General features: G+C 39.3%; 1 protein-coding gene across 1 annotated transcript; it reads left to right on the top strand.

Moving 5' to 3' along the window:
* The first annotated feature begins 699 nt into the window (after positions 1–699).
* Positions 700–16,819, top strand: me2 (malic enzyme 2, NAD(+)-dependent, mitochondrial). The gene is made up of 15 exons (XM_083979430.1): positions 700–853; positions 4,644–4,797; positions 9,340–9,473; positions 9,615–9,764; positions 10,141–10,216; positions 10,551–10,712; positions 10,826–11,039; positions 11,365–11,462; positions 11,746–11,859; positions 12,001–12,112; positions 12,776–12,918; positions 13,062–13,164; positions 13,253–13,323; positions 13,880–13,978; positions 14,245–16,819. The coding sequence occupies exons 2-15, from the start codon at positions 4,684–4,686 to the stop codon at positions 14,404–14,406; spliced, it is 1,752 nt and encodes a 583-aa protein (XP_083835556.1). The 5' UTR covers positions 700–853; positions 4,644–4,683; the 3' UTR covers positions 14,407–16,819.
* The last annotated feature ends 84 nt before the right edge of the window (positions 16,820–16,903 follow it).

The raw sequence follows: 16,903 nt of genomic DNA, 5'->3' as shown, positions 1-16,903 counted from the left end.
AACAGAGATAGAAGACAGTGAGGAAGCCTGAATTTCTCCGCCAGCCTGAAAGTTCTCCAAGACCCTCAGAACAATCCACCTGCCAAGTAGCCTACTACCATAAAAAAAAACTGTGTGCAACTGTCTGAAGAAGAGGTGGTGCTGTTTTGAAGGCAAACACTGTTCACACCAACCAGACCTAGTTTTTGTCTGTAATCATCTTTTGTCCATTATTATCTGTTTTGTCTGGTATTGTCTATTAGCCTATCTGTTATTAGGCTATATCTTTTGTGAGCTAAAAAGAGCCTAAAAAATATTATATATCTTATAATAGCCTATATAGATAGAGTTTTTTAAAGTATCAATTCTCTTTTAGTGCCTAAAAGATTTGTCCAAGAAATTATTAGCTACGACCTATGTGAGTCTAAAAAAAACCAAAAACGTAATAAATGCATTTAAATAAATTAGCTACTGTCTGTATGGTCAACGTTTAAAAACAAGACAAAAATCAGACAAGTGAAGAGACAAAACGAGACATAGCCTAATATCTGATAACCTCCTTTTACAGTAATTACGAATAAACTGACTCCCCTCCAAAAATGTTGCGCGTGTTGCAGTCATTACGGTAACCGTGGAGGAAATCCCAGCCTGTGATTGGATGAGCGGCCAAGTTCCTCGACACTGCGTGAGTCTCCTCTTCTCGCCACCACTCTGCTGCCGCTGCTGCTGCATCTGTGGCTGCTGTCAAGGGACAAACCAGGCGGTCTCCTCCTCACACACAACTCAAATAGCGAACTCCACCAGAAATAATATGCTCAATAAACAGTAACCTCGTCAGCGGAAGGAAACGCAGTAGTACACATTTCAAGAGCAGGTAAGTGTAGCTGGTGTTGTCTTTAAAAAGAGAGAGAGAGAGAAGTCTGTGGCGAAGAAGAAGTTCCCGTTGTCTGAGCCAAGAATTAGCGAGCGAGGGACCGGGGGGGGAGGGAGAAGGTCTGAATGAATGACAGCATGTATCTCATCAGGCTAAAAAAGTGTTTCCCGGCGATGTGTTTTGTCAGTTTAACAGTTACAAACTGTCGGCTCCTGTGTCGTTAACGAGGTCGCTGTAATAATACCAACACAACTTAGTCTGCTTCAGCGTTTCCTCTGAGCTAGCTACATGCTAGGTTGCAGCAGGTGTTAGCTGCGTGTTGTTTTGCTGCTATGTGTGTTTGCTAGGCTAAATCATCAGCCTTCCACTGTAGAGTTACCCTTGCAGTCTTTTCATTTATTTATTTATTTTTTAGATGTCAATCAAATCAATTCCCTCCTCCTTTTCATTTCATCTTATTGGTCAAGTGTTATTAAAGTGTGACGAAGTCTTCCTACTGTGGTTATAAATCACTTCTGCTGTATGTGTTAATACATAGTAATGCACATAGCCTAATACACAGCAGCAAAGAAATAGCAAAACATATTTCTCAGACTAGTACTCAGTACTCACCAAATTGTCAATTAAAATATGTTCAATGTCAGCTTTTGAATCCATCAAACTGGAACTACCTGTCACTGCAACCACCAGTCTGGTATGTCTACAAAGTAGAAAAAGAGAATAATAACACCTGTCAGTAGAGTCACACCCTCCTGTGTAGCAACTATTATTATTCCCTGTTTATCCATTTCAGGTAACACAATCTTACCAATCATCTCTAAACAATAGTCAAGGTTCCTTTGATTAAGGACTGTTGTACTCTGATCCCTCTGAATTTTACCTCTAAGGTCATAAAAAGTTACTCATGAAAGCATGGGTGTGTGTTTGCTTGTCAGTGCAGGATGCATTGTCTGTTTGCAAGTCATTTCCTGTCTGAAATCTTTTGCCTACTCTAGTCAATACAATCATTGCTTGCACATATTTTCTCTATGTTTACACTACTACTAAGACTTTAAGATATATTAATCTGGCTAGGCTGCACCTGTTGTACGCCAGTTTGCCTCATCTGTTAAGAATGGATTTTGTTAGTAAATGAGGTAGCCTACATGAAGTAAAATGCACAGTTTTACCTATTTAAGAAGTGGTTAATAAATCTTTTACTCAGTCAGGTGCAGTTGAGAGTACTTAAGATTGGTCAAGCTACAGCAAGTACTGTATTTGCTTTAGGATCTCAGCACAAAGTTAGAATAACCAGCTTCCCATAATGTTGATTAATGGTGAAGCAATATAAACATGCAGTTCCAGGTTAGGTCAGGTGGTTGCCTGTTTTTTTTCCTGAGCTTTATTGGATGTAGTACAAAACTCAAGATTAGTTTCTGGCTGTGGGAAATGTTCACACTAGTTGTTCCATCACAGAAAGCAGGCTTTTGTGTCTGTGCCAGAATAACCTTCCTTCTTGGCAGACACAAAATAGTCCAAAACATGCAATTAATATGGTTAGGGATAAAAGAAAGTGCAAATGGATTGAAGTATTTCCACTATATTAACAGTTGATCTCATCTTCTGAGACTTAATATGTTTTAGAAATGAGAGGCAAACATAATTTAAATGCACAAAACCAAAGGATATTCCTGTACACTGTACAACACAGACTGGAAAACAGAGGCACTGTACCAAGTATGTTTCCCCGGTGAATATCAAATTAACAGAGCATTAACATTTCTGTTTATTGTTGATGCTGCAGTACTGTCTTCTCCTTTTGCCAGGGCTTATTGTGGCTTTCTAGCTAATGTTTCCTTGATATGTAGTTGTAAGCGCCTTCGACTCAGGCAGCTGGCTATGCTTGCTATTTCTTTCATCAGACACTTGGTTAAACAGAGGGGCATGTGATCAGACCACGGTGCTTCCTCTTGAGTTCAGACTAGAGGAAAGTCACACTCATTGTGTCCTGATGATTTTGTATTTAAGTGAGTGGTACTTCAAATCAGCATAGTGTGTGCCTTAACACAGCAGTTGACATAAAAAGAAAGCCGTCGTTGTATGTAGCATATGACGCATCTTATTTGAATGTTTTATTTACATTGGTTTTGCATAGGTATTATGAGCATGGTTGGATAAAGAAGGATAGAGCAGAATGGAGCAGGGCAGGACAATGTTTACAACACAGATGAATGATGTTTGTCACATTAAGAGGGCATATTTGGTATTTTGCCACCTGAGCTCAGCTGTACGTTGTTCCAGACCATGAAATAATTAATACAGGTTGTATTACATCTTTTTTTCTCAGCCTGTGTAGGTTCACATTATTTGTAACAACTTACTGTAGGTGACGGCTTCCTCATGAATCTTGTATTTCAAAAGCAATATGTCTGGGAGCCATCGTTAAAGGAACAGAAATAGAAACTGCATGCATGTTGCTATCCCCCAAATAACTTCCTTAAGGTCTGGTTGCATATCCTATGGTTTGTTTCTTGACGTTGAGTAAAAGGAATTTGGGCTCGTTAATAAAATGAATAATAAAGTGAGTGAGTGAAATTGGCATCTGTAATTGTTGGGATGAGATATTGTTTTGGCTACACCTCCTTTGTGGTTTGCTTTGCTCTTTTTGTAAGGGCACGATAACATTCAAAATACAAGATAGCATTGTCTTTATCACATGCAGCAGTTTTAATTTTTTCATTCTTTCCACTGGTTCTGCTGCAAGTTCAGCAGGAAAGGAGGGAGCATTTCCCTTTGCTACAATTATTGTTACAAGGGCGATCAAATCTTCTCTTAATCGTCTGTAACTTACAGAGGTGTATCAGAAGAGCTGCAAGTGGCCTCTTTCTGCACCCACCACAACACAATATAGCAGCAAATCAGTACGGGTCACATGCATCACATAGCTCTTACAATGATGGTACTATTCCAGGCCACCATCAGCAGCTGAACGTAGGATAGGGGCCCTTGTGTGCAGTGAGTGCGCAGTAATGTCTGCTTATTAATGTGACACAATTTTAGGGAAATTACTGTCATTTTTTGACAATCACATTTGCATAGCCTATTGGCTTGCAATATCCTTGACTCAAAATATACCAGAAATATATTTCTTTCTTTCTTTGGTAGATGATTTTTTAGATGTGAGCTGAAACATGGTTTCTGTGATTGTTAGTTTCGTCCTGTTACATTTGCATGTTATCTGCCTGCTCTGCCCATCTGTCCTATTCTTTTGGCTGATGCCACCATGTCTTCATGTGGAGCTCATTGGGAAAAGGATTATGACAATCTTTCAAGGCTTTGTTTCTCAGTTCACACACTAAATCACTTCTGTCCACAGCCAGATTAATGACAAACCACTGCTATCAGCATTTGTAATCTAATCCTTGACTGCGGGACTATCATTACACACCAAGTGCATTTGTAGGCGTCTGTAAGTGTGTGTATGTTCGTTGGTCGACAGTCTGCTGTTGATGTTGTATCAAGGAGTGATAACAGTGCGATGATGTCATGTATAAAGGTCATGGTGGCAGTGCACTTAAGGTCTTAAGCAGTAGCTCCACATCACATAGTAGTTTCACTGGCATTGGCATCATAAACATTCAAATGGACATGAATGGGTTTTTTCTTAATCTTTGAATCTTATGACAAGTCGCAATTACATTCAAAGTTATCCTCACACATAATGTACAACCAATTATGATCCTAGCAAAGGGACGCTGAAAATAGATAAGACAACCATGTGCAGTTAAGTTTCTCTTTCCTCTCTCTACAGCTTTCTACCAGTGCACCTTCCAGAACAGCGACTGTCCACCATGCTGTCCAGGTTGAGGACAACCTGGTCCTTGAGGCCCTGTGTGTCTGTTTGCAGATGGGCACACACCAAAGAGAAGGGGAAGCCCCTCATGCTCAACCCCCGAACCAACAAAGTGAGTAAAATGTGTGCACTGAAAATGTGTGCATATGTCAGCATTTAATCAGACACGGTGGTTAAACAGATGGCAGCTCTATTTACATGTCTCAAGGCGTGTCAGCCCATTTGTTTTAGATTCATGCCAACTATGTCATGTTCGAAGTAGGCTAATTGGCACAAGCATTTTGTATACAAGATAATTGTAATTTGTATCATATCCTTTGATTACAATGTAAAAAAGATTCCAAAGTAATTGACTTCAAATCATAAATGGAGTATATATCATGTAAAATGTCTATTTATGAATTGTCATGGTTAGTTTTCACTCATATCCTCTCCTGTAGTCTGGCTTCATATACACATCTTGTCCATCACTTTAATCCCCTGATGTTCCACTATCTCCTTGGAGGTGTCAATATCACTGTGTCACAGGATAAGAATAGCAGAGAGGTGTGTTGTAGTGTGAAGGACAGACAATGGCTCTGACATGTTTGCTGGGTCTTTTTTATTAGACTACTTTCCCTCATATCCTAATGACATATATGTTCAGATTTCTTTCATCTGATAGAAATTGTAATTAATCCCTGAAGTGTAATATCTTTACAGAAAGGCTAAAAATGCAGCATTCACATATAACAATTGCCAAACATACAGTCATTTTGAAAATGAAAAGTACATGAGGTTACACAGTTCAGTGTGAAATGTTACAGTATGAACAACATGGTATTGTAAAGTGCAGTCAGTAGGTGCATCAGTAATCTTATCACCGAGCCACTAATAGCACTAAATGTAAAACTATAAAAAGAAAAAAAGAGTCTTTCTAGCTGCTGGCTGGTGATTGGTGGTTTATTTTTCCTTCTCTGTCAGACTTGGCCTTTCTGACACTTTAAGATTGGTTTGAATTGAGACCTTTAGGGAATGTTTTCAGGCTCAACAAATTCCTATTGTCATTTTAATCTCTCCTAAGCAGCTGTACCTGTGTTGTCGTTTTTTTTTAAAGTACTGACGGCAGGATTAAAACTTAAAACTTACTTTCCTATCTTCTAAATGGTGACTTGACTGTTGCCATAATTACTGACAAGAAGCTTCCATATTTTTTCTGAACATTTTGCCTTACTAAAGACTTTTCCGAAAATGGCAACATAATCTACCACTTAACACCTTGTCATTTTTCATATGAGAGTTGAGTTTATAAACTTGACAGAAGGCTGAAAAGGTCTGGTTGAAAAAAAAGGAGATTTATGCTGCAGTCAGGGGTCTTTGCCTTCCATCCTTTTCTTTTGTTATCTTATATTTCATTTTACTCTTTATATTCCTTTTGCTGAGTTTTAACGTATGCGTTGTACTTCAGCTAAAACATACTGGACTACTGTCTCAAAGGTGTTGTACGAATAAACTTGGCTGTCCTTGTCATGCATCTGTAACCACACCGAGCAGTGCTGTGACTGCAGCAAGATGGGGTCTTGACCTGACACAAACCACATGACTGTTCAGCTGGTGAAACTTGCTTTGTACAGTGTATTTAGTGCTCATGACAGACGAATGCTGTACAGTGTTGGACAGAGTCTCTTTGAGGTTTGAAGGAATGGAGGAGAACTGGAAAATGTTGACAGAACAGATGAGCGTTTTTGTTACCTGAGTTAGCTCTGGGTTTGGCTGTTTACCACCTGAGCTGATGTGGTTTCTGGTCAATAAATAATTCCCAAAGGAGTTTAATCTCATGCCTGCCAAGTTACAAATGACATTTGTACCACAAGCCTGCTTCAAGTGTCACAGTCTCACTCTGCAGATTTAGCTAAACTTAGACAAGACTGGACAGGTGCTAAATATAGAAATGCCATCGTGTATGTCAACTGGTCATAGGCCATGTGGCTAATGTGGCCTTAGAAATACTGTCCGCACAGCCAATACTGTATGTCCACATTGCACTTCTGGCGAGTTTACAAACTCTTTTGCTTATCAAGACTAACTCAAGTGTGTAAAAGCATTTTAAGAGGAAGGTTTAAGGCCACAGTCATTTTAATGTATTACTTCTGAGAGCAATTTTGCTGTCTGTCAGCTAAACTCTTGAGCTTCTTTCTTCTGAAAATGAGTCAAAGCAAGAGAGATGGAAAAAACAGCAGCGCACTAGTTACTTAGTAGAAAAAAACTTTTATCTGCCAGAACAGATGTGACTTGCATCAGCTGATTGCATCATCACGACTCTTGTCGTCTCATCACCATGAAGGTCTTAGTGTTGCAGAGAGAGGCATTGTTTATTACACTGCACTGTTGGCTAGATAAAATCTTTGTGACTTAAAGGGATAGTTCAACATTTTGGCAAATTGGCCCATTGCCATAATTGCTATAGTCATAGCAGTAGGTTCGTTACCTTTAATTGTAGGTGTAAGCTGTTTTTAGTACAGCGGAGCGCAGCAGCAGGCTGCTCAGAGCTACGCTATGGAGGCTAAGGGAATTTCTTGGTTTCCCTCATCAAACTCATCAAATACAAAATCCCAAAACTCCACAGCGCTTTTGTAGACAAGTTGTGAGCTGCACAACCACCACGCTATGAGATAATGACGGAACGATACGAAACGGAGCCGTTTTCGAGGTAAATTCATACAAAACCGCTGATGCGCGTTGCGTTCATGGACAGTTTTTCAGCAAGCAGTCTCCGTATTTACCCTGTATTTACCTCGAAAACGGCTCCGTTTCGTATCGTTCCGTCATTATCTCATAGCGTTGTGGTTGTGCAGGTCACAACTTGTCTACAAAAGCGCTGTGGAGTTTTGGGATGTTGAATTTGATGAGTTTAATGAGGGAAACCAAGAAATTCCATTAGCCTCCATAGCGTAGCTCTGAGCAGCCAGCTGCTGCGCTCCGCCGTACTGAAAATAGCTTACACCTACAATTAAAGGTAATGAACCTACTGCTATGACTATAGCGATTATGGCAATGGGCCAATTTGCCAAAATGTTGAACTATCCCTTTAAATTTAGTGAAGATGATGCTGTCCTGTGATCTTATGATCTTCTACCTCAATTTGATTTTTGACACAATACAAATTTTCACCACATAACAAAAATCATAAAATCCTGATGTAAAATTTGTTTGCAGGATTGATGATATTTTTTGGGGCAGTTAAAAAAACATTTAAAAATGATAAAATAAGAAATATGACTCAAACCAATGATTCGGTACCCAATGTACACTTTGAAATCTTTTATGTACTGTTTCCAGACCATATGAATGAATTTTAGGGGACACACAGGCATCCAGTTATATTAAATAAATACATATACAAACACTACAAAGGAGAAAATAACTTTACATTTTTATCAGTTGCTTGGCTACTTGTCGCACCTGTTTAAATCAGTTAAAACACTTCAATAAAAGCACAACTACACTCTGAAGAAACCAGAGAGGTTTTCAGCTTGTTGCATGATGTTGAGAGGAACTGAGTCCTAGACCTGAGAGAACTGAAATGCTCCATCAGCATGACTCAGCATTTTGCCACGGGAGCCCCCCACCTTTCATGGCTGTCACAGTATAATCAGCCCCTTCCCCAGCCCCAGATGTGATGTATTCCATGTGGTATGCCCATATTTCATTCAGCACTGAACTAGTAAACCCCTCCCACACACACACACACCCTCATATACTGCAGGAAAATGAAAACACTTTGTTTTTAAACCACCCCCCTCCTCAACTCCCCTGTTCTTTTCTTCAGTGAGTGTTTCTCATTGGTTTGTTTAAGGCTGTGCCCCTCTCTTACCTCCTTCTCTTCTTTTCCCCTGGTGCATTTATTACAATATGGTCCCCCTCCTATTACCCATCAATCAGTTTCTCCTGCAAAGAGTCAATGGGTCAGTTCTGCCAAAGTGCCCAAAAGTACTGCACTGCGCCCTCTGGTGAAAAAAAAACTGAACCATAGTATGTGAACATTTTATGCAACACGGATAGGATACTTAAAAGTACTTCAGTGATTAAAGCTTTATTTTGCTGAAGAATGTTTTATGTATGGAACTTCAAAGCAATGTGCACAAGCTGCAGACCCTGTGCAGCAGAGAGAAGTAGTGTTTGAACTTCAAACCCAGAAACATGTGAAGTTGTGTCTGTAAATGGCTCACATACACAGGCTCATGGCTCCAGTAAGACTGGAGGAAATGTTACGGGGCAAACGATTTATCGCTTGTAAGACTGGCTTTCACTGGAGGACCTGCCTTTTTGCCATTAACAAATGGTCTGCATTTCACTCATTAGTTTTGATTAGTCACTTCCTGTCGGCAGAGATGTGTACATGTGCAACACTCTAATTTAATATGGGCAAACATGTGGAATGGAAAGAGAAGAGTTCAGACATGACGCATTGAAGTGGTTAGTGTAAAAACAAAACAGCCCCTATGTAGCCTACATACTGTGTTTGCACAGCCACAGTACATTGTATAGCAATGCTGCCTGCTCAACTCTGTGGTAACTTGACTCAAGATTTTTCCCAGACAGTAAGTCGTATGTAACTGCATTCTCCTTGTCTCTTCACTCACTACTTTTTCTTTGTGTGTGTGTTCCTCCCCAGGGTATGGCTTTCACTCTACAAGAGCGACAGATGTTGGGGATACATGGTCTGTTGCCTCCCAAAGTGGAGTCGCAGGATGTCCAGGCCATGCGCTTTCAGAAAAATCTCAAGAAAATGACTGATCCTTTGCAGAAGTATGTGCATGTTTTGGAGAACTAGAAAGTAAAGCTACAAAATGCTCTTGTCTATATTACTTTTAAGCATTTGTATTGACAATATAGTAATCTTAAAAATCTCACTGTGTACAGTTTAACTTTTCATTGCTTTCCACACAGGTACATCTACTTGATGGGCATCCAGGAGAGAAACGAGAGGCTTTTCTATAGGGTGTTGATGGAAGACATAGACGAATTGATGCCAATAGTCTACACACCCACTGTAGGCCTGGCCTGTACACAGTATGGACACATCTTTAGAAGACCCAAGTAAGAATACAGTGACACTAAAACAGGATGAATATTTAACACACAAAGAAAGAAACAAAACATATTATATTATTATAAAATATTTGTGGTAGGCCTGTAGTCTGCATTCCCTCTGCTTGGCCTGATGTACACAAAATAAAATTTTGCCCCCTGAAAATGATGAACCTTTTAAATATTTAGAGGATTCTTGTGGATAAAATATGGTCTTGGACATTTTAAATTAAAGTTGTGTCAGAAACCTTGATGAAATATCACAATATTAAAGATGTACAGTATTTGCAGTGGATATATAGATTTTCTTTATTTTATTTTATTGTAGATAGCTTCTCAACATGTTTATTGAAGTAGTTAACTACTATATTCTTTCTCTCACCAGAGGCTTGTTCATCTCCATTCGGGACAGAGGACACATCAGATCCATCCTGGACAACTGGCCAGAGACTAATGTTGCAGTGAGTAGTATCTGAAAACCTGACATTGTGTGAAAGCGTCCTTTAACTGTTGATCAATCTTAAATGAAATTAACTGTGTGTGATAGTCACTTATAGATAATATTATGATACAAATGTGAATGGGTCACAGTTAGTGATGGGGAGTCTTCTTAATGACCCATCCACATTTCCACATTTTCTACATTTGCCTGGCAAGGGTCCAGTTTTGTAATCCTCACAATTATGTGCTTGGAAAATGTTGATATGCAATTTTGCTGACTTATGTACTTCTTTTCCACCCCTCTCTCTCTCCAACCATCAATCTCTCTCTCTCCCTCTCTCTCTCTGTGGATAGGCAGTAGTAGTAACTGATGGAGAGCGTATTTTAGGATTAGGGGACCTGGGTGTTTATGGAATGGGCATCCCAGTTGGAAAACTTTGCCTGTACACTGCCTGTGCTGGCATTCGACCTGAGAGATGTCTGCCTGTTGTGATAGATGTTGGCACAGACAATGAGGTAGGAAATGCCAGGTGTATGTTTTCTGTTTACTGTGTATATGTGTGTGTGTGTGTGTGTGTGCTTTAGTGAGGATTAAATATAAAATCTATTTATCCTCTCCTGTTTGTCAGACTCTCCTTAAGGATCCAATGTACATGGGATTATACCAGAAGCGAGACCGCTCTCAGGCCTACGATGATCTGATTGATGAGTTTATGGAAGCTGTGGTGGACAAATATGGACAGGATACATTGATCCAGTTTGAGGACTTTGGGAACCACAATGCCTTCCGCTTCCTCAGGAAATACAGGGAGAAATACTGTACCTTCAATGACGATATCCAAGGTACATACAACCCTTCACGCAAATTTGAAAACGGTTGCTACTTTGTAAACTGTTATACAGATAATTTCATTCTGTTACTCTGGACACCAAATGAAAGATATTGTGTGCAATTTTTTTGGGCCATATTCTAACACAATTTAGTTGTTTAATGAGCTGTGTTATCCAGAAATTAAACCAAGAACAGAGATAATTGTATTGCTAAGAAAAGTCATAAAGTGAATCTACCCACCCATGCCACCTTACCTTAAAACAAATGATGACAGTGCTGTTGTCTTCCAGGCAGTGACTTTATTGTTTACTGTTCTGCTCTTCTGTGTATTTTCAGGAACTGCAGCAGTAGCCCTCGCTGGTCTGTTAGCAGCCCAGAGAGCTATTGGCAAACCTATCACTGAACATCGGGTGCTTTTCCTTGGAGCTGGAGAGGTCAGTCAAACCAAATCCTCTTGATTTCTGCTTTGTTTCTTGCCTTGTCCCGCATATCAAAACAAGATAACACTCTAGGTCAATTTGTAAGAGTGATACTGCCCCCTACTGGTCAGAGCAGGTGCTAAAAATAAGAAATTCTAATGGTCAGATTATGAATCTGCTGTGTTCAGTATTCACCATACCTTTTCTTCAAAAAAGAACTGCTAAGTCTTTCTCTGTTTTGCTGTAGTAACACAGACATTCAGCATGTTTTAACTCAATGAGGTTATTTTCTCTTCAGGCTGCCCTTGGAATTGCCAATCTGATTGTCATGGCCATGATGGAGACGGGGATGAGCCAAGCTGACGCCAGAAATAAAATCTGGATGTATGATAAATATGGCTTACTAGTAAAGGTTAGTGTTTGTAGCACAGAGATTAATAACTGAAACTTACATTAAGATGTCTGTGTGGCTTCCTGTTTGGCTTTCTGTTTGCACAATGGGTAATACGTTTATGATATTGTTTATCAATTTGTAACCTGTTTGTGACTGCAGGGCAGACAGCAGGAAACGGATACTAATCAAGAGGCATTTGTCCATGATAGTCCAGGGAATGCAGAGAGCTTCCTTGATGCTGTCAATACCATTCAACCAACAGCTATCATTGGTAAGAAACCCGTTGCTATTCTGTATTCATATACCTTTGCAGCCTCTCAGTAAAGTGTAGGATTGGTAATTTGAAACTCATTATGAAAAACACAGAAAAATATGTGTTCAAGTTGTTAAATTCTATTTTTATCATGTTCTCATATGACTCTATTCTTAGTATTTTTGATATATACTCGGTGTAATGAGCCATCATTATCCCAACTGTATAGTGGGTAAACAAAGAAAGAATCATACCCTGTCAAAACATTCACATTTTGTTGCTACACTGAAATGAAACTGAATTGCAGAACCATGAACATCCAAGGAAAAGTGAAGAAATACCAGACGAAAAAAAATATAGCATCAGTTCTGAAAAATAATGAAAAGTTTAAGAAAACGACCTTTGCTGCTCGGTAGAATATCACTTGTGTGACTCAGCGAGTGTAGGCTGTGGGTATAAGCCTGCTCTTGGCCACAAGAACCTCACAGCTAACAACCTACACACTGGCAAGTTTTGACAAAGATTTCAATCGTGCAAACACTATTTGGAATATTTATGTAATTTTTTTTGCAGAGAATTTCCAATTTTAATGACAGTAATCAGCGCTGCATGTGCTAAGTTCTACGGAAACAAGTAGATTACAGCTCCACGGTAACTACTGTTTCTCTCACCTACTTTCAGGTGTGTCAGGAGCTGGACGTCTGTTCACCCATGATGTCATCAAGGCCATGGGAGCCCTGAATGAACGACCAATCATCTTTGCCCTGAGTAACCCAACCAATAAAGCAGAGTGCACAGCGGAGGATGCCTACACACTCACTGATGTACACAAACTTTCCTTTTGCCTTTTCTTTTCTGTCCTTCTGTTAGCATTACAACTTCCCCATTTGTCACATCACCCCTAATCTTTTTATTATTTTCCTTGTTTCCTGTCATCACTCTTCCTTTTGTTTCCTATGTTAAACAGGGTAGATGTCTTTTTGCCAGTGGGAGTCCTTTTGGACCAGTGACTCTGAGTGATGGCCGCGTCTTCACACCAGGACAAGGAAACAATGCTTACATCTTCCCAGGTAAGCAACCTGAGAGATGGCACTGTAAAAAAAATGCTTTATTACTGAACAATACACTACATGTCATAATGCGGCATGTACATTGCAGGTGTGGCCCTGGCTGTGATCCTGAGTGGAGTGAGACACATCAGTGACACAGTATTCCTGGAGGCTGCCAAGGTCTGAAGGACTGTCTCTCCATCGCTCTCATCTTTAAACTTGCCCTCACCCCATTCTGCATTCTCTTGCTGGCTCTGTGTTGTTTGCATAATGCTCCTTATGCTCATCTAAACCCTCTTTAACCCTCTGATGTCTCCTGTCCCCTCTCTTTCTAGACTCTGGCATAACTGCTAACAGATGAGAAAAGACTGATCCCGCTTTGCACTTTTTCTATCTGTGTCCTTCCTCTTTTCTGGGCTGCATTTGACTTCATAACACTAATCAGTGCAGTTAATGAGAAAAAAACCCATTATGCTTTTTGTGCAAGCACTCTGGTTTATATTGAGGACACTGTCACTTGCATGATGTTACTATAACCGATATTGTAACTTGACCTAACATTTCTTATGTCTAATTAATATATCTAAGTTTCTCGATCAAAACCACATAATACATAATGACTTCACACTGTTATGAAAGGCAAACACCGTTCTGTAGATGAGTAACAGTAGTTGTAGTTCTGTTTTGTTAGAAATGTATCCTCAGCCTAAAAGTATGATTCTTATTCTCTTTTCAGACCCTTGCAGAGCAGTTGACAGATGAAGAACTGGCAGAAGGCAGGTTGTATCCTCCTCTCTCCGAGATCAGAGAGGTGTCTCTCCAAATGGCTGTCAAGGTAAAACTGTTGGAAATGACCTGGCTTTTTGTAAACCTGTTAATGTTGACATAAATCTTCACTGTTTCTGTCATTATCTGATTTTCCAAATCCATATCCGTGTTCCACCACAGCATGACAAACTTTTTAAGCCATAACATCATGCTAGTTATTTTTTATACAACTTCTCAAGAACCCACTTTGGTTGTAGCTGCTATTCTGTAGCTATTTGTCTGCTTGTGTTTATCGTGTCAGTTTCTATGCTAAATGTTCTCCTTCATCTACAGGTGGTGGAGTATGTCTATGCCAAAGGCATGGCGTTCCGCTACCCTGAGCCTCTGGACAAGAACAGCTTCGTACGGGCTACTGTCTGGAACACCAACTATGACTCCTTCCTGCCAGATACATATGATTGGCCAGGTGTCAGCTTCAGCCCCCAGTCTGACTAGTAATGGAACAAACCCTCAGCGTTCCACATGTCATAATGTCACTCTCTTCCTTTGTTTTCCATTTTACCCCTTAATCACAGATCTTTTGAGGCAAGTTATCTTTTGTGCAAGCATACTGCTTCCATATCACTGCATTGCACTAACGCAGTCTTAGGAGATCTGTGAATGGGTTGAGTGGAAAGTGGCCCTTGGAAAGACGAAGACATTTGACATTTCAGGTTTTTTAAATTTTCTCTGCATCAAAGTAAATCTGCACAAAGCTGGTGGGCCACCTGGTGGTAGGAAAAGGCATTGTTGAAATCTGGTTTTCAATGTTGAAGTCTTGAGATACATTTTTATTACTCTGCTTGGAAAAGAAAATGACATAATATTATCATCAAATAAGTAATTTCAGTTAGATTATGCTGTAAGGTTATCCAAACGGGAGGTTTAAATAGATAGTGGACAATTTGATTGGTTTTTGTGTTTTCTGTCCACTATGTTTTTAAGTCATAAATTACCTAAGAATGAGCCTCACTTTTCACATGAAATCTTTTTCACGTATTTTAGGTTGTTTTTCACTCCATAGTTGAAATAATGATGGCTGCCTAGAGATTACAAGGCACAGGTTTCAACATGGAGTAAAGATTTCTTCATTGCCTTTTTCACATCAAGTGGGCCTCTGGTCTTTTCACTGAACAACCAATACCCGGTGTTAACACATTCAGTTTGACTCTCTTTTATAAGGCCACATTGGTGGTCAGAAACAGTCCAGTAGAGCAGAGGGCTGAAGAGCTTGGCTTTTGTGTGGAAAAGGAAGAAGGGGATGTAACTCAGGGGAGAAGTAACACAAGTAATTAAAGGAGGACTTCTTGATAGAAAACTATGAGATTATATGAAGGGAAATGAATTTTTTACCTACCAGCATTCATGGAATCCAGCATCTTGACAACACATCCAACGTCCACTCCAGCATTTTATTTGTTCAAATGTTCTCGTCACAGCTTTATTCCTCTGAATTTTTTTTTCTTTCGTTTATTTTTGTGGGATGTATTTTGATATTTTGCAAAGTCATCAACACTCCTTTAATGAGTTGTGGTATGAAGAGTCTATCCCTAATAATGAACAGTTTTGCTTAAGTGTAATATACATATTTAAAGAAAGGTGTGCAGTGTTAAAAAAAAAAAATAGATAAACTGTTAATTTCCTCCTTTTAATTATATTTTATTTACTGTACAAGCACTTTTGTGGTAAAGTGAGACTGTCCATTGAAAGTTTCTATAAAGTTGTGTTAAACATGCCCAGTGTGCATGTTGGCTGATTGGTGTGTGGGTTTCACTCCATTGAACATTATCAACAAGACAACACGCTTGCAGACTAGGTCTCTATTAACTGACATGATCTACCGGGATGTAGTATAAGAAGAAGAATTTACTGATATACTTTACCAGTATTTAGAGATGGAAACTAAAGCTTACTAGCCAAATGACACTGTTGCTGCGAGTCAAAAATCATAGTATTAGCCTCAAAACATGGTTAACCAACTAGCCCTGCTGGGAAAGGACATATTTTGACCTTGACATTTCTGCTTGTTTCCATGCCTCAAAAAGATTCTTGGGGACACTATAAATGTATATTTTTTGGCATAAAGGGTAGAGGTACCTTGATGACAGATTGTTCCAGACAATCTTTATTTGTAACCTAATGAAGAAATTCTGCAATGCTAACAAATCAGCTTTAATTATCTTACAGTACGCATCAATAGTGAACTGTTTATATTGAACTACATTAGGGCATTGGTGGTAACTGAAGTATGTTAAAAATATATATGCTTGGTCACTGTGTATATTTTAACCTCAGGACTGTGTTTTAGGACCTGACTTCCTGCACTGAAGTGCCTGCACAGTGTTCAGTGTTTCAAGTCACTCCATGTTCCACAATGTAGACCTTACAACATGCTGCAGACAGAGCTGAGAAACAACCCATCAGCACTATGAATATAAATATAGCATTTTGTTTTGTATGAAATTGTGTGTCATTCAACGTGCAGCTTTTTTTCTCATAGACTTTGCAGCTTCTGGTTACAAACAGGTAATATATTGTTAAAGCAATGTTTACTACTGATAACTTTAGTTTGTTTTGTTTTTTAAAGAAAATATATAACAGTTAAACCTCATCAAGTGTCATCCCATGTGTCTATCTTGTTGTTACTGACTTTAAATGTCCAGTATGAGTCCTTTGTTTTTCGTACTGTCTTGGTTCGATGATTGATCTGCTCATTTCACCAAACTGTGCATTCATGTCGTGCTGTGTTCTTTGTCCGTCTGATGTTTATTTTTTGTACACAGTAATGTTGCCTTAGTGTATGTATGCAGAGAGCAGCATGCCTGTGCTGCTTCAGTGATCTTATAGTGCAGAATAAAACTTATTTTACATTGCCTCCCTTGTCTACTGTTTTGTTTTAAAAACCACTGTTGCCGCTTCTTTAACCGCAAGGCGCTGTAATGTAATTGAACCC

This window comes from Trachurus trachurus (genome assembly GCF_905171665.1).
Source record: "Trachurus trachurus genome assembly, chromosome: 9".
NCBI lineage: Eukaryota > Metazoa > Chordata > Actinopteri > Carangiformes > Carangidae > Trachurus > Trachurus trachurus.
This window is presented reverse-complemented; position numbering and strand designations above follow the sequence as displayed.